This window comes from Diabrotica virgifera, chromosome 8, assembly GCF_917563875.1.
Source record: "Diabrotica virgifera virgifera chromosome 8, PGI_DIABVI_V3a".
Lineage (NCBI taxonomy): Eukaryota > Metazoa > Arthropoda > Insecta > Coleoptera > Chrysomelidae > Diabrotica > Diabrotica virgifera.
Window position 1 is genome coordinate 224900979 of NC_065450.1, and position 22382 is coordinate 224923360.

The 22382-nt window shown below is 32.5% G+C and overlaps 1 protein-coding gene across 1 annotated transcript; it reads left to right on the top strand.

The window, feature by feature from the left end:
* Nucleotides 1-13623: 13623 nt before the first annotated feature.
* On the top strand, nucleotides 13624-22382 carry LOC114337037 (endoglucanase). Its single transcript, XM_028287426.2, has 2 exons — nucleotides 13624-13741; nucleotides 21676-22382. Exons 1-2 carry the CDS (start codon nucleotides 13702-13704, stop codon nucleotides 22353-22355), a joined length of 720 nt encoding a protein of 239 aa, XP_028143227.1. The 5' UTR covers nucleotides 13624-13701; the 3' UTR covers nucleotides 22356-22382.

Genomic DNA, 22382 nt, shown 5'->3' on the forward strand with positions numbered 1-22382 from the left:
CTAACTTTCTTATCTACCACTTTCAAAAAAGAAGAATATCTTCAAAAATTATATAATAATATACTTACAATCATAAAATCTATAAAAAAAAATAAAAAAATAATAACTTGCTTGGGGCTCGAACCCACTTCACGTCTACCGCGCAGGATTAAAGTTGACGCCATTTCAAACTGCACCAAACTCTCGTATACGTCATGTGGGAATATACACAAACTAAACGTTTACACCATAAATTTATATGAATTTAATAAAATTATTAGTTTGATTTTTGTCGAAATAAAATACAACAAAATATAGAGTAAGAAAACGATATATGAGATGAAGATTTGTTCGTAATCAGATTATGTAAATTAAAGCATTGCCTACTAATAGGTAACTACATTATTTTGTTTACATTTTCCAAATATATAGGTATTGAAACTATTAGGTATTTCCAACTGAAACATTTAGAATTACGTACCTGCGGCTTTTCAAAACTATTTAAAAAGTCACTATAATTATAAATTTGATTTTATTTCTGTCCACACATCAACAAAAACTAATATTATACAATATTTTTGTTTACCGATAACCTCCATATTGAACAATTACTGACAGATCATTTCAAAATTTCAACACCCAATCAGAGCCCGTATAACCACTAATACCATACTGTCGGTGTGCGCATGCGCGGGGATTAATCAAATTTTACCCTCAATCGATTCGCCGCTAAAGAAGAATATCTTCAATAAAAAAAAGTTAAACCACGTTTTTCTTAAAATTAAAAGTTGCACCATATTTTTTTCTATAACACATCTAGACCTAAAACTCCCCATAAAATTTCTTTGAACTCTATGGTTTATCATAAACGTAATTAAATAGATAAATTTTAAATTTTGTCAGTTAATTTTTGCTATTTAACTTTGCAATTCACGAATATGCACCTTTGATTTTTAAAAATGCACAACTTTTATGAAGAAAAGACTGAAAGACTACAGTTGCTTTCATAGTCTTCACAAAGGTGAGAAATATATCCTGTAAAAATTTTAGAACAATTTTTTAAAATGGAACAGAGTTGTAGCGAGCTAAACGTAAAAATTCGTGACTTCACTGATTTTTTCATTTTTAGGTTAAAATTTCGATTTTGACAATGTTCCCTCACATAAAATTCAAAATATAGCTCTTTTTCATTGTCAGCACCATCGAAAATATAAAATAAGACCAAAATTAGCCATTCACCACCCACGGTCAGTATCCCAGCAAATAAGCGTTATTTTGGGGATGTATAATGTCTATATTAAAAGTTGCGCCATTTTTTTTATTAAACATTAGTAACTAAAACTTTCCAGAAAACTTCTTTGTTCTCTATGTTTTAACATAAACGTGATTAATAAGATAAATTTTAAATTTTGCCACTCAACTTTTGCGATTAAACTTTGCAATTCACGAATCTGCACCTTATACTTTAAAATATTCATAACTTTTACTAGAATAAGGCTAAAATCTTGGAGCAAATACCGCTGTCTTCAAAAAAGTGAGCAACATATAGTGTACAAACCTTAGAAAAAAATATTAAAATTGACCAGAGTTGTAGCTAGTTAAACGAAAAAAACATGATTTCACTTTTTTTTTATTTTTATGGTAAAATTGCGATTTAAAAACATAATCTAAGACCAAAATGAGCCATTCACCACCCATGGTCAGTATCTCGAAAATAACCGTTATATATGTAGGGTATTTCTAATGTCGATAATAAATGTTGCACTATTTTTTTTTCTATAAAAATTTTGATCTAAAATTTTCCAGAAAACTTCTTTGTACTCTCTATTTTAACGTAAACGTGATTAAAAGGCTAAATTTTGAATTTCGCCACTCAACTTTTGCGATTAAACTTTGCAATGCACAAATCCGCACCTTTTCCTTTGACAAATTTATAACCTTTATCAGAATAAGAACTAAAGCTTAAAACAGGTACCGTTGTCTTCAGAAATGTTAGAGCTATATATTGTAAAATTTTTAGAAACAAATATTAAAACTGAAGAGAGTTGTAGCGAGGTAAACGCAAAAAAAACATGATTTTATTTTTATATATTTTTAGGTTAAAATTTCGATTTTGACAATGTTTCTCCACAAAAAAATCAATATAAACCTCATTTTCGTTTTCAGCACCTTCAAAAATATAAAGTATGAATAAAATTAGCCATTCACCTCTCCGTGGTCAGTACCTGGCCATTTTAGGGGTATCTCCCGCTCGCCTATTAGGCCACATATTACGAGAAGAACGATACACTTTTCAGCAACTTGTAATCGAAGGAAAGATACAGGGGAAGAGGGATTGGTCTAAATATGTCAAAAATATAATTATTTAATCCTGACTACCTAACAAGTCACCTGACAAGACAATGTGTGGTTGACGTCAACGCAGAAATGCACGGCACCTTAATAAGAAGAAGACTCATCATATTACTTGTTAAGAAACTTCTCCTTATGAGTTTATAAAATCAATAAAGACTGAAATGATGAGGTAGTGCAATTATTTAACATTAATTGAAACCTAAAAATTATAAAATTCGATTAAGAGGCGGCTGGTATTAAATATTATTAACTTTTTTGGGTCAAATCATTTATAAAACTTACAATGTATCTCTAAAAAGCTTAATAGCAGTGTTATTAAGCTCTTTAGAGGTACAGTGTAAAATTTCATATGATAGAGAAGTCATATTATATCACCTTCATTCAATAGGAACTCAAAATTTTAGAGAATGTCACATACCTCCTTCTTCCACTTAGGTCTTCAATTTTATATTATACTGTATAGTTCTTATTTTGAATCCTCGGCACAAAGTAGAGGCATTTTCCTTTTCATCTTCGGGAAACCTTCTACAATCAAAGGCAATACAAAAATTTGAAGAATTAGTTAAAGCTAACTACTGTAATAAATCCCAGATTGATTTACAGAATCCAATACCAGAGCCAGCAAAAAAGGAGATAACGAACTTGGTTTAGATATTATTTAGAAAGCTGATAATGATATTTTCAATCTTTGAAGTATGAAAGTGAAAATTACATAAATGGGCCTATTAGGTCAGAAGATTCTGAGAATATACTTGATTGGTGGAGAAGACACGAAATTATCTATCCGTCATTATCGAAAATGGCCAAGGATTTTCTGGAAACGCCAGCAAAATAAGCACCTGCGGATATACTATTTTCAAGCCCAGCTTTAACAAGAACAAAGCCAAGAAATCGGCTGGGTGCTCACTCCACGAGAAGTGTTATCTGCCTTAATTCATGGCTTATCAATTCCGATTTAAAAATGTGCTAAATTTGTTATTTAAAATAAAATCTAGCTTGCAATTTTATTTTCAACAGGATTGGGTAAGTATCATTAATTAGGTATTATTTTTAATTTACATTTTTGTAAACCGATTTAGCAAAAAAAGTGTTCAATAAATTAATAGTTATTTATGATGTAAGTGTTAAAAGTACAGTTTTAAGGCACGCATGTGAAAGTTTGCAGAATGAGCGAAGCGAACAAAAATCTGTAATAATGAAGTTCATTATGATACAGATAGTGACATCATAATTGATATTTATGAGAATAGAAATGATATGTATGAGAATAGAAAAATTGCATTTTTAACACGGTTGTAGAACAATTATGTTATGTTATGTCAAAATAATGTTATCTTTTTCACCAATAAATACGTTTTAGAGTTTTCATTATTGGTCAAGATATTTCAAGATTTGTCTTGTTTTCTTGAAAAGAAATCTTGGTATTGACATAAAATTTATTGTCTTGAAATCTAAAATTACTTCTTGTCTTGATGTTGTCTTGAAATCAAGACAAGATCAAGACAAGATCTTGCAATTTTCAAGAAGTTGGGGGCCCCTAGTATTAACCATTTTTGCTAAGAAACATATCTATTTTTGCTCTAAACCACATCACATAGATCATAATGTAGTAACGAAACTACTAACTAACGGATATTTTTTGGCCTGCTTTTATACGGACACACAGTTGCACAAGAAAATTCAAAAAAAAACTAAATCGATAAAGCAACCTCATGAGGCCAAGCGTGCTGCACCAACCATGACTGTTGAAAAGTTAATAACATTAGCTGTTATTAAATTTATAACAATTACGAAAGGATGACTTGGTTTTTTTGGAGCTTGTAACGTCATTAGTTTTGGTCACTTCGTAAATAAATATTGTGAAGTTCCCTTATTTGGGTACAAACATATAGAAAACCTTGTAGTACTTTTTATACGTAATCTTTTCACGTACGAAAAAAGCAATCAGTGTGCAAGGATAATTGCAGATGAACTATTTCAAAAGTTTGGGCAGAAATTGCAGGAAATTCCATAATTTATATTCGAAATTTTTTCCCGAAAAGAAGAATTTGCTATTATTTGTATATATCTATAATTTGCTCTCTATAAGATGAGATAACAATCATGTTCAGACAAAAGCTCAGTAACACACTAGTTTTCCCCCGTTGTAAAAAACTCTTCTAAAAATTAATGATCAATAAAGATAAATCTTAATGATAATATTTTGATCAATTTTTATTTTTGATGACGTCTTCTAGATCTAGATAAAACAGTTATGATAAGAGGGTTCACCAACGTGAAGCAGATGTTGCCATTTGAGCAAAAGAGGCTCGTTAATTTTTACAAACGGTATAATAATAAAATCTAGAGTCTCTTACAAAAATAAATTTATAAAAATAAGTCCAGAAATAAGAAATGACCCACTATTTAATAATGATGAAAATAAAACAAAATATGTCAGATAATAACAACACTAACAAACTGCAAGAAAAGAAATACAGAGAATACTGAAGAGTATCAGGGGATCACAAATCAAAAACTAGAAAATGCAAACGAAAATAGAGACAAAAATAGGTCAAAACGTTGAACAATTATGGAACTGCTTCAAAGAGATAATACTAGATACAGCGATAGAAGTATGTGGAACAAGTAAAAAGAGCAATAAAAGAAAGCAAACTGCATTGTGGAATGAAGAAATAAAACAACAAATTAAAGAAAAAAAAAAAAGATTTGGAGAATATACCTACAAAACAAAACACCATAAAACTATGACGAATAATAAAAACACAGCTGATTAATAAAACAATTGGTTACAAAGGCAAAGAAGGACACATGGAAATAATTTAGAGAAAATATGGAAACAAACAGTAAAGAGAATCAGAAATTGTTCTATGGAGTTTTAAAATCAATGAGAAAAGAAAAAATTCAGGAAATAGAAAACATAAAGAATGAAACTGGCGAAATTCTCACAGAAGAAGATGAAATAATTAACAGAGGAAGAGAATATTTCCAAGAGATGCTACAAACTCACTGCTATCATGAAGAAACAACGTGGCGAACCAAAAATAGAAGATTCTATAACCATAGATGAATTGCAAGAAGATATTGCAGAAATGAAAAACGCAAAAGCACCAGAGTATGACAGAATAACCAGTGAAATGATAAAAATGGGACAAAATGCAACACAGTTATTATTAAAAATATTTAATGCTGTTTGGAGAGAACAGACAACAATGAACTGGTAGAAGGCACAGATAGTGCCGATTTATAAAAAGGGCGATAGAACGGATTGCAACAATAACACTGTTAAGGACTGCCTTGAAAATATACGAAAAAATACTAAACAAAAGAATAATCAGAAAAATTGACAGCACACTCGAGGAATCACAAAGCGGTTTTAGAAAAGGTAGAAGCACCCATGATCATATGTTTACAATCAAGCAAATAAGAGAAAAATATCAGCAACAGGAAAAAATATGTATATGGCTTACATAAACCGTGAAAACGCTTTTGACACAGTACCAAGGCAAAAATTATGGGAAATATTAGAGAAGAGAGATATAAGTAACAAAATGATAAGGGTAATTAACAACATTTACAACAATGCAACAATGTGAATTATCAAAACAGAACATCAAAAACATTTACTACAAACGAGGGTCTGAGACAAGGATGAGGATTAAGTCCAACAGTATAATTTACATGGATGAGATAATTAAAGAATATAAAGTAAAAGTGAAAGAAATGCATGCGGGTTATAAAAAATTAAGAAGAGTAGACATTTCAGAAGAAGCGTTCGCCGACGACGTCGTGATATTGGCCGAAAATGAGAAACAACTACAAAGAAATATAGAAATATGGAATGAAATACTAAAAAAAATGTGGAATGACAATTAATAAAAATAAAACAAAAGTTATGGTCATGCTGGGGGAAAATAAAGAAGAAGAAAAGATAAACATAAAAATAGAAGAAATAAATAAAGAAAAAGCACGAACATTTCAATACTTATGACTAGAATTAGAAGACAACGGAAGACAGGAAACAGAAATTAATAATATAATTCAAAGAACGATGAACCTAGACTATGCAATGAGCAATAAATTCATAATAAAAAAGAAATAACACAAAAAACAAAAATTAATGTGTTCAAGTCAATATACAGGGCGTCCAGAAACTCTACCGACAAACGAAGACAGGAGATTCTTCAGATAAATTTAAGATAATTTAACCCAATTCACTTAGTCCGAAAATGCTTCCGAAGGGAGCTAGAGCTCTTTGAAGATGGCGTCTTGTAATTAGTTTTTCTTAAATACCGGCAGAACGCTTCTATTTAGAAAAACAAAAATTGGTACGCGAATTTTTCTTCAAGATATAAATCTAATCCATCCATTGCAAATTTCTAGCACCGATCACAGGCGTCCGTTTTGGGTAGGGCAACGGGTATTTTATCGCAAAACTTTTTTATATTTAACTTTTATGCATTTATGACACTGGATTATTAAATTGTGAAGTATTCTAGTACTAAAAGGTACTCTTGTTTTAAATCGGTAGAACACACCGTTTTCTAGAAAAATCGATTTGAAAATTTTTCGCTTTTTGAATCAGAAAAAAAAAAATTCAAAAAAAAAACTGTTTAGAAAGATGAAAACTGGTACATTTATTTTTTATTCCATTGATAAACCGATTTCATTAATTGCGAATTTCTAGTACTGGTCATAGGCGTCCGTTTTGGGTAGGTCAACAGTTATTTTATAGCATAACTTTTTTGCCTTGAATTTTTGAGAATTTTTGACACTAGATTATTAAATTATGAGGTATTCGAGTACTAAAAGCTACTCTTACTTTATGTTGGTAAAATACTTCGTTTTTTGTTGAAAAGTTCTTTAAATTTTTTTCAAATTCCAAAAACGAAAAACTTTCAAATCGCTTTTTCTAGAAAACGGTGTGTCCTACCGACTTAAAGCAAGAGTACCTTTTAGTACTAGAATACCTCACAATTTAATAATCCGGTGTCAAAAATGCACAAAACTTAAGGACTGAAAAGTTATGCGATAAAATACCCGTTGCTCTACCAAAAACGGACGCCTATGACTGGTACTAGAAATTTGCAATGGATGGAATCGATTCATCTCTGAAAAGTAAATATGCATATCAATTTTCGTTTTTCTAAATAGAAGCGTTCTGGAGGTATTTAAGAAAAACTAATTTCATGACGCCATTTTCAAAGAGCTCTAGCTCCCTTAAGAAGCATTCTCGGACTAGGTGAATTGGGTTAAATTATCTTAAAATTATCTGAGGAATCTCCTGTCTTCGTTTGTCGGTAGAGTTTCTGGACACCCTGTATAGGCCTATATTAACCTTTGGTTGCGAGTCGTGGGTACTAACAGAACGACAAAAGAGTAAAATACAGGCAGTAGAAATGAAATACCTTAGACGCGTTCGAGGAGTTACCAAAAGAGATAAACTACGGAACACTCAAATAAGAGAAGATTTGGAAATAGAATCAACCTTAGAATTTATAGAAAGAAGGCAACTCAGATGGTGGGGTCATCTTCACAGAATGGACCATAAAAAACCGGTGAAAGAAATTTGGCAGGCAAAAACGCAAAAAAGAAAGGTAGACCACGACAAACATGGAATAGAACACTAGACAAAATATTCGAAAAAAGGGGAACAAGAAGCAAGAACGCTGGCCAAAAATAAGAAGCACTAGGTCAAATTTGTACATAATATAAATATATAACAGTTATTAAAAGAGTAGTAAAAAGGCGCCCAGAGGAAAAGGAAACATTCGTGGCTTCGACATATAAGAGTTTGGTGAGAAATTCACAATGCAGGTGATATTTTTAAAGCTGCTAGAGAGGTAAAATTAGTTGAACGTCTAAAGGGTATGGCACTCAAATACACTAATTCTAATACATACGTTCCTTTATGCTCTCTGTGTTATAGCTAGGGATGGCGGTTTTTGACATAACACCGGTTTTCGGTTATACCGGTTTTTTTACAGTTTAACCTGGCGGTTATAACCGGTCAAAAAAACCGGTTATTCCAAAAACCGGTGTTCGGTATTTTTTAATCAATATCTAATAACCAATAGGTTAGAAGTAATGGATTTTGACAAGAGACTTTGTAAATAACGCGTAAACTTGTGCACTACATTGGCCTGACTCACAGCTCTGTCAAAATCCATTACCTCTACCCCTCTACAATGTTATATTTACATTGCACTTTAGCTTACGATACTTCATTCGAATCGATATCAATATTATCGATATCGATACCATCGAAAGAATATATCGCACATCCAGTGGCGTAGCTAGCCCCACAGGGGCCCCATATCAAAGTTTGTCGTGGGGCCCATTTCCACGACTGATATGGGATAGTGCTAAAAAAATGTTCAACAAAAGAATCGAGCACGTTTATATAGAATAGAATAGAATAGAAATATGCTTTATTGTCACTGAAAATTTTACAATCTTTTGGACGAAGCTTACAAAGAGTAAAAAAAAACAATAATAAATACAGTTTACTGAAATTACATAAATCGTCAATATTATTACAAAGATTAAGGCAGGGCGATCCTTTGTCATAATTACTCTTCAACTTATTAAAAAAAAATAATGTGAGAAGCGAAAATCAATAGAGAAGGACTCCTATAAATATCAAAAAGATGTATATCAATAGTAAGAGCAACGAAGAAAATGGAACCGTACATAAATAAAACTAAATAAACCAAATTCTATGGAGTGGACAGATGGTCATTTCAGTTATGGACAAAAGTTTAGAGTAGAAGTAGAAGAAGGAACACCATACGAATTCAAAATGGTAGAAAGATTTACATACCTAGGAGCAATAATATCACGTAAACCGAACATTAAAGAAGAAATTCAAGCTAGAATAATGGTAGGCAATAGAAGTGTACATGCGCTTAATGAAATGTTGAAAAGCAAGTTTCAAAAAAGAGAAAAGGAAGGCCAAAAAGAAAAATCAATAACAGAAAGTAATGGAGAAAAAACAAACTTTTGGTCTCTAATGCCTTTTAACGCTATTGTATAGATGTATATTAGTCGAAAAATAGATTTGAATTGTTGAGACTCATTATATTAAAACAGGATCAGTTTTTTCAAACGAAAGGTGAATGGACATTGAAAATGAGCTTAAACAAAGAAGCTCTGTTCTTATGATCTAACGGCGAGATGCCGGAAAATAGATATACATAAATACAATTTATATATAAAGAACAGATTACAGGAAAATATACCCAATCAATACAAACCGCTTTAATATTAAAAAGTAAAGCGTTTACAAAAATTGCAATTTGGCATTATACATTATACAATGTCTCACACACAGCCAATGGTGAATGGACAATGAAAGGTAGCGAGAATACAAAATAGAAAAATATAATTTATATATAGACAAAGAATCCATTACACGAAAATATTCAAACAATATGCACTGTTTCAAAGAGTTTTAATAGTGAAATGATTATTGTAGAATATTTTGTTCAATTTTTTAAATGGAATTTTGTTTCGACATGCCGCGCTGGGACCCCTAAATGTTGGTGGCCCCGTATAATTGATACGGCTGATACGGCGGTAGCTACGCCTCTGTGCACATCCTATTCTAAACCGTAGTCAAAATATTAATATTTTACAGCAGAGTATTTTAATTCCATCAATCATAAAATATGTACTTATTTACTTGGTTTATTCCCTAATAATTTTTTTATCTTAGGTAGTATACCTACATTCAATTTGTGTATCAGTATTTCACCTGTTACAACTGGGCTAGAGTAATATAAGAAAATTATTTGTTAAAAGAAAATAACAACTAAAAAACGACATTGTGATTCGAAATACTGCAGTTTTCCTCCAAAAAATTTGATTTACGACACTTTTTCCTGAAAGAAACCTTTTGTTTTTCATTTATCCGGTTTTTTACCGGTTAATTTTTTAAAAATAAAAAACCGGTTATAACCGGGACAAAAACAACCGGAAAAACCGATTATTGCTGAGTAAAAAAACCGGTTTTTGGTTATAACCGGTAGGTTTTTCCCATCCCTAGTTATAGCCATGCCAAAAATATACTTACTTTTAAATATGTGAATTAGTTACTACTTTTATCTCGACTATAGAAAATAGTCTTCTTAACTACATAAACGCTATATACATATACATAACCAGCCGCTTGTTTGACAATGTTAAATACCATCCCATTGAAAGTCTAAATTATACTCATTATATAGTGCATATTGCAAATTATCGAACCGGTTGTCGATGGTAATATGTGATTACAAGTAAAAGCAGTTTCGTTATTAGATCGAAACAACTTCTTTCGTTTCAAATAATATGTTATTATCCATAGCAGAGATATTTTAAACGACTGTTTCCCTTATTAGGTATTCTTCGCAGTTTTGGTAAAAGTATATCAATGAAAATGTTTAAGTTTGTTGTAAAGCTACAATTTGTGGGATTAGTTTTGTATAATTTTTGGAAATAAAGAAGATATAAGGTTTCTAAAGTCGAAATACAGGGCGAACAATCACAGGAGTTTGAAACGCATGTTGGGCTGCAACAGGGAGATGCGCTGGCGTGTCTTCTTTTCAACAAGCTCTGGAAAAGGCGGTCAGAGATGCCCGAATACACAACAGAGGAGATATTTTTAATAAATCATTCCAAATTTTGGCATACGCAGATGATATGTGGACCTAGACCCGAAATAGAAAAAGGTGTTTACTATTTGGTATTCCTGTAACATGTTAGTCAGTTGAATAGTGTCGAATCTGTTCTGTGGTCTGTCGACCACCATTATTTTTGTCTTTGACAACACGCACCCTTGTCTAACACCTCTCTCGGTCTTGAATTGGTTTGAGAACTTCTGATCTAGTTGTACTGCTGCTACATTGAACTGGTACAGATTTTTAATAGTCAATATAATACTTAGTCAACATACAGGCAGCGCCAACATACTAGACACATAGGAACATTGAGCTATTACAGTCCTGAACCCTTAACTTGTTGCAATGTTTATTTTTATGTCTAGTGACGTTTAGAACGTCAGATTAACATGACAGGGATGAAAGTCACATCTGAGAATGGACCGGATTAGCCCATAAGCATAGCAATTAGGTACCTACCCATGTGTCTAGTACGGTGACTCTTACTGTATATGTGATACATATTTGACTAATAGAACTTTTCAAGTTTCAGCTGATGAAAAGATGTCCAGGATGCAACCAGTTCAAGAAGAGATACCTTAGGGCAGCATGTTATAATTTATACTATATAATATTTTTATTTCAGATTTGTCCACTGATCCCAGAATAAACACAGCTCTATATGGAGACGACACTAATCTAAATGGCAGCAAATGACAACAGGAGGATCTTCAGGAGACTTAAAAAGCACCTGCAGAGAATTGCAGACTAGATAGACAAATGGAAGATAAAGATCAATACATAGAAGACCCAGTTCATTATCTTTACACAGCAGAGCATACCAACCAGAGAAGAATTAATGATGACAGGAAATAAAATCCAATCAGAAGAGGTTGTCAAGAAGAATCCATCTCAATCGAAGATTCAACTTCACAAAGGAATGACAGGAAGTCAAGAAAAAGGCATTAGTGGCGAAAAGATTGATTCAACCTTACATATACAGGAACAGTCCTTTATCACGGGACAAGAAGATTCAATTATACCATTCCTTTGTTAGAGCAGTGATATTATATGCAGTTTCATTATAGAGTTCTACAGCGGAGACCAACTGGAAGAAGCTTGTAAGACCAGAAACAACATGCTGTAGGTTAACACGCAACAGGCTCTAGTATACCACTGAGGGGGTGTCCGTGAACAAGACAAGAACATTTTTCCACCAGGCATCAAGAAGGCTCATTAAGACCAGGGATATTGTCGCCAGAAACAGCCTACAGAGAATACATCGTGAAACCCAGAAACTGATTGACCGTCTAATCAGGGTCTAGGCAGGTGGTTGCAAAAGACACTCAAGCAAAGAAGTAGGTACGATGACCTAAAGAGGTACAAAGATAGTACCTACAGAAACCGACGTCCAGGAGCCTAACAGCACAGATAATCAGGTACCCGAAGAAGATGCGGTACCATAAAGTAAGCAGTGTAGAAGCGAAATTTGGCAAAAGAAGAAAGATGAGTGTAAATGTATTGTAAATATTGTTTGATATATACAGATTATTACGGCTTCTTCTTCTTCTTTTGGTGCCTATTTGTTTCGAATATTGGCGATCATTCTGGCTATAAGTTTTTATTAACGGATGCTTTAAATAGATTAGTTGTTGCTGTAGAAAACCATTTCCTCGGGTTCTTTAACCAAATTCCTCGCTTTCCGCATACTTTGCCTTGAAAGATTAAATTCAGTAATCCTTCTTTCCCCATTTTTCGTAATACCGTCTCGTTGGTTAACTTGTCCGTCCATGATATCCTTAGGATTCGCCTGTATAGCTACATCTCGAAGTTTTTTGTCCATAGCTTCAGTGAGTGTCCAGGATTCAACTTCGTAGTATAATATTGAGAAGATATAAAATCGTAGGAGACTTAATTTTACCTCCAGATTAAGTTGTGGCTTTTAAAAAGTTTGGCCATGTTGTTGAATGCACTCCTAGCCTTGTCTATTTTTTATTCTTTGCCCCTATTTTACTTCTTGTGAGTTATCTCATTGTTCGTTTACTATTGTTCCAAGATAGGTGTACTGTTTTACTCGGTCCACTGGTGTATTCCTGATAATCAGTTGGACGTATCTGATTTTATTTTGCTGATGACCATAAATTAAGTTGTGGCTTTTAAAAAGTTTGGCCATGTTGTTGAATGCACTCCTAGCCTTCTCTATTCTTTATTTCTTTGCCCCTATTTTACTTCTTGTGAGTCATCTCATTGTTCGTTTACTATTGTTCCAAGATAGGTGTACTGTTTTACTCGGTCCACTGGTGTATTCTTCATAAGCAGTTGGACGTATTTGATTTTATTTTTGCTAATGACCAGAAATTTACTTGTGATATGTATACTTGTAGTCCAAATCTTTCACTTTCTTCATTATTAAAGCAATAAACGTTTTTATTTATATTTTTATCATATTATACATAATAATACAATGGGATTTGCCTAGAGATAATACTCTAAATTCTAAATATAAATACCAGTATTAAGGAAACTTAAGATGTCAAATATGGACCAGTGCAATAAATTATCAGTATGATCGATTATAGACACACTTGAGGAAGTATTTTTTTACTGATAACCTAATTGCAAATTAAATCCAGCTTATTATTATTAGCCGATTATAAGACCGAGAGGTATATATATATATCTTGAGATTTTTAAAAAAATTATAGATCTGACAATAGTTAACACGAATATGTTGTCTTTGAAAATAGCAGTTGCTATTTTGTCACTTGGTGAGTAAATTGTATCCACACTTACTTTTCTTTGTGTAATTTTATAAATAATATTGCAGATAACCTTTGAACGAGTAGAATGGATTTATTTGTAAATACTTTCTTACATTTTAACTACAAATATAGTCCTTGGGCCCATCAATAAAAAATATTACTTTCCTCATGAGATTTTTTTTATAAAGTTTTTCATGTCGAGTCAGACAAATTTTCTATTTCGGAAAATTTTCGGGCGTTTCGTAAATATAGAGGTTTCTAAAATTTGGCGCACGCATCATAAAGAGTCATAAAATGTATACCTTCACAGCTGATTTTTGCAGGACAGTTTGATAAAAATATTTACAATTAACTGATAATATTGTTCGACAAATTTTTAAGAGCACACAGTAGCGATCAACAGGTAGCAACAAACGCGGTCCAAGATTGCGAAAGTTCTGCGAACTTTCAAAAGTGAGGCAACAGTGCGTCGGTAATTCGACACTGACAGTGACATTTACACTATCAAAAACAATCATTTCTATATACATAGGAACGAAATATTGCCAAGTAAGTGACGCAGTGGCGTAGCGTGAGTGTCGGCCGCCCGGGGCGGAAGACAATTTTGCCGCCCTCTTATTTAGGTATTTTAATATATTGTATAACATTACATACATTAATTATAGAGAACTTTTCGGCGAGAACAGTCATCATTATTTTGCATTATACAGGTTGGATTTTAAATAAAAAAGTTTATCTAAGTTTTACAATCACGTTTATTAATACAAAAATTCTTTTACTTTAACCAATTAGATACATTGATATAACTTAGGTACCTAACACTTAAGATTGGGTACACCTTGACGATCGACAAAATTAAATAAAATCAATTTTTAATTAGTACTAGAACGATACTATAATGCTATATTTTTAATTCTATTGAAAAGTAATATGAGTATTTGTTATGATTAAAAACAAAACTTCCGTCTTCAATTAAAAATTTATACGTCTACCTTTTTTAAGAGCAAAGTCTTTTATTGCACCATTAATGTCTATCGCATCACACACCTCTTGCTCAATAGACAAAATAGCCAAATTAATTAGTCTTAGAGTAATAATTGTCGATCTTAAATAAATTTTAATCATTTTCAATTTTGAAAAACTCCTCTCACAGCTGGCCTTGCTTATAGCAACTGTGAAAAATATTCGGAAAATTATTAAAATACTGGGCAGAGTATCTTCCAGCTTGGATTTAACAATAAATTTAAATAATTCAAGTGAGTCTGCATTAATCAATTTCGTTGCCTGTAGCAGCAACAAAAGTCCGCAGTCGAAGTTTTTCCAGCTTGAAACCCTGCTCGTCAATTTCGTCAGATGCGTAGTCTAGATTACATTCAGTGTTGTCTGGATCTAATAATATAGCCGGCGTAAGATAAACAAACTTATCCGTTAAATTCTGTTGCTGTTGAAAATGCTCACAAATTTCTACAATAACTCTAACGAAGAAAACAGTTTCGTTTCAACTCATTTTTCCGTCATCGAAAATATGTTTTCCACCTGCCTCTACCAAAGGTATACTTTTCCGAACCTGATTGTAGGGAGAAAAGTTGTACTTTTCCTCCCTAGGGAGGAAAAGTAAAAGTGTCATGGTATTTCATTCATGAAATTAACTTATTGGCGCCCTGTACAATATCTATTTACTATTACGTAAGTATTTATACAGTTTAGCGTTTATTTATAAAACACCCTGTATTTTGCAGAATGGTAAAAAACAGTAAATTGTTATTTTGATTTAACAATGTTTACATTAATAATTTGACTTATATTTGACAGTTGACAGTTAGATTGTACCTACTTGTGAGTTTTACTTTTAATAAATTTTGTTGGTTAGTTACATAAATAAATTAAGTAAAAATGAAAAAATGACTTGTTATTTGAGGAAGGTGGAAAAACATATGTATAACATGGGAGTAAAGTGCCTTTTCCTCCCTTGAATGAATGCTGCCCTCCGCTACGCGTCGGGCATTAAACTTCATTCTCGGGAGGAAAAGTAGCACTTTCCGCCCTTGTTATACAAATAGCTATTTCATGGTATGCGACTCCGAGATTTAATGGAAATTCCAAGTTCTTGATACATATTTTTGCATACCCTACAGCGCAATTTGCCCATTCCTCTCTTTTCTCTGTCAATATCATCTGCAAAGCATTTACTTTCTGAGCGCACAATCTTATGTCAAGTATCCTTGTTTGTATTTTTGTGCATCATTCACTTCATGTAGCACCGGTTGCCACAGGCCCAAAAAACAAAGAAAGCAAAATGACTGCATCGAAACTAGTAAAGCACCTGCATCTGTCATAGTGTATAAGCTTTCACCTGCCTCTGTCAGTTTTTCCAAAGTGACGAGAATGTCTTTGTAATGATGCCATGTCACATTTACGGCATCGCCTCTTTCACTCCACCGCGTGTCTTGAATCCTTCTTTTGCCTGTAGCTGCTATCAGAATTTCCCAACGATGTGTCGATGAGAAAAAAAAAAAAAGAATAGCAACGTTCTAAAGTGCCGAAAAAAGTTGTGCTGATTTTTTTAGTCATAAATGGGGAATTCTCACAAGTCAGTATAGACACGTTGTTGCCAGTCGCTACAAAATATCATTCAAAGAAAAGAAATTCCCCGAATTCGTCAAAAAATAAGTAGGTAATGAAAAATTCCGTGCTCCTTTCAATCGGTCCTAATTTGTAGTTGCGATAAAAATATAAAATGGTTCAAATATTTACAAAATATTTTTATTATTCATTGTTAAATTTTGCCGCCCCCTAAAAAGTGCCGCCCGGGACGGACCGCCCCTGCCGCCCTCACTACGCTACGCCACAGAAATGACGTTCGATTTCTTGTTATAAAAAAATCGATTTTTACTATTTCCAATGTGACACAAAATTTAGGCACGGGATAAAAAAGTTTATTTGAAGAAAGTGTATTTCTTTGTCTTTCTAAATAATGGCGGTACAGGCTCCTTTTTTCAGTATTTTATTTAGTTAAAGAGTAATTTCCACATACTAATATATTTCTGAAATTGGGCTCAGTACCGCCATTCGTTATTATATTACGAATATGTGTGCAAAATATCTCGACAAAATATTCAAAATTAGAGCCGCAATCTTGGAACGCGTTTGTTGCTACCTGTTGATCGCTACTGTTCGCTCTTAAGGCAATTCCAGTTGTCGGCGCACCAAAGTTTAAAAACCTCTATGTATATTTACGAAAATTTTCCAAAAAAGAAAAGTTGTCAGCCTCGACATAAATAACTCAATAAAAAAGTCTCATGAGGGAAGTAATAATTTTTTTTAAATGGTGGACCAAGGACCTAGTAATTTATATTTTTATATACATTGCGATAGTATAACCTTTTACATTTTTATGTTCTTTCTTAATTGAGCATTTTATTTTTATCAAATACTAATTAAAACCGAGTAGTTAGTAAGCAAGCTTTTTAATGTACCATGGAATTATAATCTTTCTTCTTATAACAAATACACTGTCATTAATTTTTTAATTAATAAGTTGGGCTTCTCTCTTTAAAAAAATGTGTTAATAATCACCATTTAATGCTGTTGATAATTCAACCATATTATCTCCAGCTTAATTTGTAGTTCAAACGCATCTCTCTCTTCAATCCTGAACCCCCGGAGGGAGTGTAGTGGTGGACGTGATGTCGTGTATTGTCCTACTCCAAAGACCTCTGTTTGTGGTCATTCCTTTTAACTCATACCTAGGTCTTTTGCATATAATTGTAATTTGATCGATCTATCTTATTGGGTTCCAAAGCCTAGTCCTCCATTTATTGCTTCATATCCTATCTTGATGATTTTATTATTCTGATTTGGAAAGATTTTGGGACATTTGATGCCTAAAAGCGTCATATCCTGCACGATTTGGTCAATACACCACCAAATGCACCCACACTGAACCAAAAAAGTACGTAAATATAATGAAAAAAACATTGATTCAAAAACGGGGAGCATTAATTTTCGTCCAAAGATCAGTATCATTGGTCCAATGTAAGTAGATACATTAACGAATGCTCAAAAACATTAATTTTTTATGAATTAGTACGTTAATTCAATGTACTCTCTAGTTAGGGATCAATGTATTGGTACATTGAATCAATGGATCGGTACATTGAATTAATGTATCGGTACATTAATTCTTAACTAGAAAGTACATGTAAGTACATAGTAACTGAATGAACGTACTAATTCATAGAAGTTAATGTTTTTGAGCATTAGTTAATGTATCTACTTACATTGGACCAACGATACTGATCTTTGGACAAAAATTAATGCTCCCCGTTTTTGAATCAATGTTTTTTTCATTATATTTACGTACTTTTTTTGTTCAGTGAAAGTAAATGTCATCTTTATGTATATTTGTTTATATCATACAAATAGTTAATAAGTAAACAAAATGACGACTTAATATCTACATAAATATTACAAATATAGGTTGAGGCAACGATTTTTTGCCGATTCTCAAATTAATGAAAAGTATCTATAAGTTTAAAAAAAAACATATATTTTTAATTAACACAAACAACTTTTTATAATGTAATTTGGAAAAAACTGAATAACTAAATATAACAGAAATTGATCGTTCTTATGAAATATAAAAAAATATAATATATATTTACATTATATAAAAAATGTATCCCTGATATCGTGAAAATAAATACATCTACAATAACATTTCCTTAAATACAACATCTCTCTGGGATTAATTATCACCACCCATACAAAAAACAAATAATGATTGAATGGTAACTCTTTAATTTCAAAAATCTAATATAATATGATTTTCGACTTCTTGCTGGGTCTTCCCGATGTAAGAATGATTACTGGAAATCTCTGATGGTATATTTTATTATATATTTGGTTGTCCATTAAGATATTTTTTTAACCATTTTATCAGTTCGTACAAAATATCGATGTAGAACCCAAAGAAGAACTGCATGTTAGCCATCTAGAATTTATATTAATAATTATTATAAAAAAATAAGTCTAAATAGTGAACATAGTTGTATTTTTGGGTATCACTTTTTTTATAGACATATTTTAATTTATCCTGAAAAAAATTGCTAGATGTTGAGATGTTTATTTTTACTTTGATAGATACTACCGACTGCAAGAGTTAATAATATTTTTCAATTATTTACGGTTTAATCACATAAATATTTAATTTACTACTCTTTTATAAGATTATACCATTTAGAAATATTTTCAAATGGTTCCTATTTTTTTACCTATGTGTCGAATTAGCTTTTGAAAAAATTTACAGAGAACAAAAATTAATTAATACTAGATATATGCAGGATTGAATAATGAAATAGATTACATTACATTCCGTAATGTCTTCATGGGTAATCTTTTCAAATAAAAATTTATTTGTTTTATCCTTGATATGATTTTCACACCGAAAAAAGGAGATAATTGTTTAGAAATTGCTGTCCCATTCATCAATAAGTCCATTTCCATTTCCAAATGCCACTCCGAAGTCCATATTAATCTGCAAAAGTGGAAATAGAAGTACAACTTTTTTTATAGAAATCCAACAAAAGAATTTATAAATAGTTAAAAATATATGTAAATACATACCTTAGAAAAATCAACCAAATCACTAGTGCCAAACACCGCTCCTCAGAGACTGCAGGGTGACTATCTGCTAGGAAGCTGCAACTGTTGTCACGTGATTTTTTACACCAATAAAAACACGTATAGAGTTTTAAGAAATGTATCGGTTTATGTACAAGATTATTGCTACAATGTATTGATCATTGATTCAGGTATATTACATTAATACAATGATTGCGTTACATCAAAGCAATGTATCGAGTTATTAATCAAAGTCGAAAACATTGATTTAATGTTACGAAAACATTGATTTAATAAACGAGTTCGTAATTTAAAGAACACTGTACATTAGTGCAACGTTTTATATTCATTAATTTAACCGCATAATCCTGATGTATAATTTCATATATACAATGAACAAATTATTACTATTATGAAAAAAGTCATTGGATAGATAAAAAGATTCATTGGATTAATGATTCTATTCATTATTTTTTAATGAATAGAATTACATTGTAATAATGAATAAGATCATTACTTAATGACTACGTGTTTACAGTATTAACGAAATTTTCATTGAATCAATGTAAACAAAGTCAATGATTGGCGTTCATTGGTACTATGTACAATATTGTTTTCAGTGCATAGTGCCAATGTATTGTTCAGCATATCCCACTACTTATAGTCCATCTCACCTTGACTTTACAGCATAAGGAACATAATAGGCAATGAAGTCCTTATGACAGTTTTTAGCTCGTGATGCCGGTTTGATCAAAAATAATTTGTAATTGAACATTAGAGAGATTAAATTAAAACTATTTTAGAAAGACAATCTACAATTTTAGGATTCGTATGCGTTTAAGTTTATTTGATATACTATAGTTAATAAGCATATGAATCCTAAAATTGTAGATTGCCTTTCTAAAACAGTTTTAATTTAATCTCTCTATGGAATGGAATGAAAAAAGTATTTAGTAAAAATTTAAGAAATTATTTCTTCTGATCTTTGTTTTTCTGAATATTTGTATTTTGTATTTTGTATTTTTGTATTTTTTTCAGTATTTGTATAGAATGAAAGGACACTATGAAAAGCCTTTTCCTGAGTGTCAAACGACAGGTTTTTATTTAATGGGGACTCTATTTTGCTATGTATTAGTATGTTTTATAGCTTCTCTCATAACTGGCTTCTTCTATTTGGAGTAATGTTTCTATTAATAGAGGTTGGCTACTACTTGAAATAAAATTTTCCCTGCTTTTGAAGCTTATATCAGTGCTTCTAAGCCTAATCTGGTTCATTATCTGATGCTTCTCGTGCAGAAGAGTCTACTCTTTCAATGCCATATCCATTCTTTACGAGCTTTACGTTCTTCTCGGGAACCCATTTCTCTCTCATACATCTCCGTAGTTCTTGTCTAGGAACTGAGTCGTGCGCCTTCTCAAAATCTATAAATATCAAATATAGCTCGGTATTTAACCTTCGTTCTCCAGTTCTCTCCCAAATTTTCATTGTGTCCGATATTAACTTCATCCCTTTAGAGTTCTTACTGTTCTGAATGTCACCTTTATCTTTATACATTGATACCATTACAGTCTCATTCCCTGCATAGGCATGCTTTCTTTCTCATAATATATCCTACTCGTTATTTGCCACAATACGTCAATCTCTTCCTTCCTAGAGCCTTATAAACCTCCATAGATATTCCATCAGATGCTATTGCCTTACTATTCTTCGTCATCATATTAAAGCATCGACAATCTCATCTCTCGTTATTCCCTGCATTGCACTCTCATTTGGGACTCCTCATTTCCTGACTCTTCTCTGGTCTTCTTTATTTAGCAACTTTGTAAAGTACCCATACCATCTTTGCTTTATTTCAACATCAGATCTTACCACTCTTCTATCCACACTCAATGGGCTTCACGTGAATCAAGTGCAGATAGCAATGCTGTATAACCTTTTGTCTCATTGATGATCGATGATCGTTCTAGCCTCTTTCTTCTCCTTAATCTTCTTTTGCACTTTATTATTCCAGTTTTTTTGTCCCTGGGAGGTCCTTTACCAGATGTTTTTCCTATCACTTCCTCTCCCATTCATATCACAACTTTGCTGTTTTTTTCCCATCAATTATTTATTTCCACTTTCCTCAAACTCTATCAGCGCTATACTCATGAACACTTTGGTCAACTTATTAACCTTTAATTTCAATCGCTTTACTTTCTGATGTACTACTTGCTTTCCTCTCAGCCTCACCTTTAGATTAATCACAGCGTAAACTAAATATTTAGTTATTCCTTTTAATAATTAATATTATGTACTCTTGAACCAATTATTGTTCCAGCGGGCGTTACTATCGCACAGGATTTAACTCCTATACCTGGTGGCAAAAGTGGTGATGGTGTAACTACAAGATACTGGGACTGCTGCGCTCCATCATGCGCTTGGTACCCAAGAATCCACACGCAAAACGGTGTTCCCATCCAAACGTGTAAAGCCGATGGTGTTACTCCAAGTGATAAAGACTTAAACGCACAATCTGGTTGCGAGGTTGGTGGAGTAGCATACACCTGCACTAACCAATCGCCCAAGATCATTAACGAGACTTTGGCTTACACTTTCGTAGCAGCCTCATTCGCTGGTGGTCTTGACTACGCCGACTGCTGCATATGTCTGGTCATGGACTTCAAAGGTAAGCTCGCCGGAAAACGTTTGTTGGCTCAGGTTACCAATACAGGTGAAGCTCTTGGCCAAAACCATTTCGATATCCAAATGCCCGGAGGTGGAGTAGGCATCTACAATCTGGGATGCAAGACTCAGTGGAACGCTCCAGATGATGGTTGGGGTGAGAGGTATGGAGGAGTAACTGATATCAAGGGATGCAAACAACTTCCGGAACAATTACAAGAGGGATGCAGATTCAGATTTACATGGATGAAGGGAGTTCCTAATCCACCAGTTTCGTTCTACCAAATCAAATGCCCAGAATATTTTGTCGGAGTCAGTAAATGTGGAGATTTGTAAAAGATTAAATAAATAGTATAAAAAATA

Excerpts from the sequence above, each read along its gene's own strand:
- LOC114337037 (XM_028287426.2), top strand. The coding sequence starts at position 13,702 with ATGTTGTCTTTGAAAATAGCAGTTGCTATTTTGTCACTTG. Across the intron at positions 13,742-21,675 it reads AGTTGCTATTTTGTCACTTG|CGGGCGTTACTATCGCACAG; the intron begins GTGAGTAAATTG and ends TTATTGTTCCAG.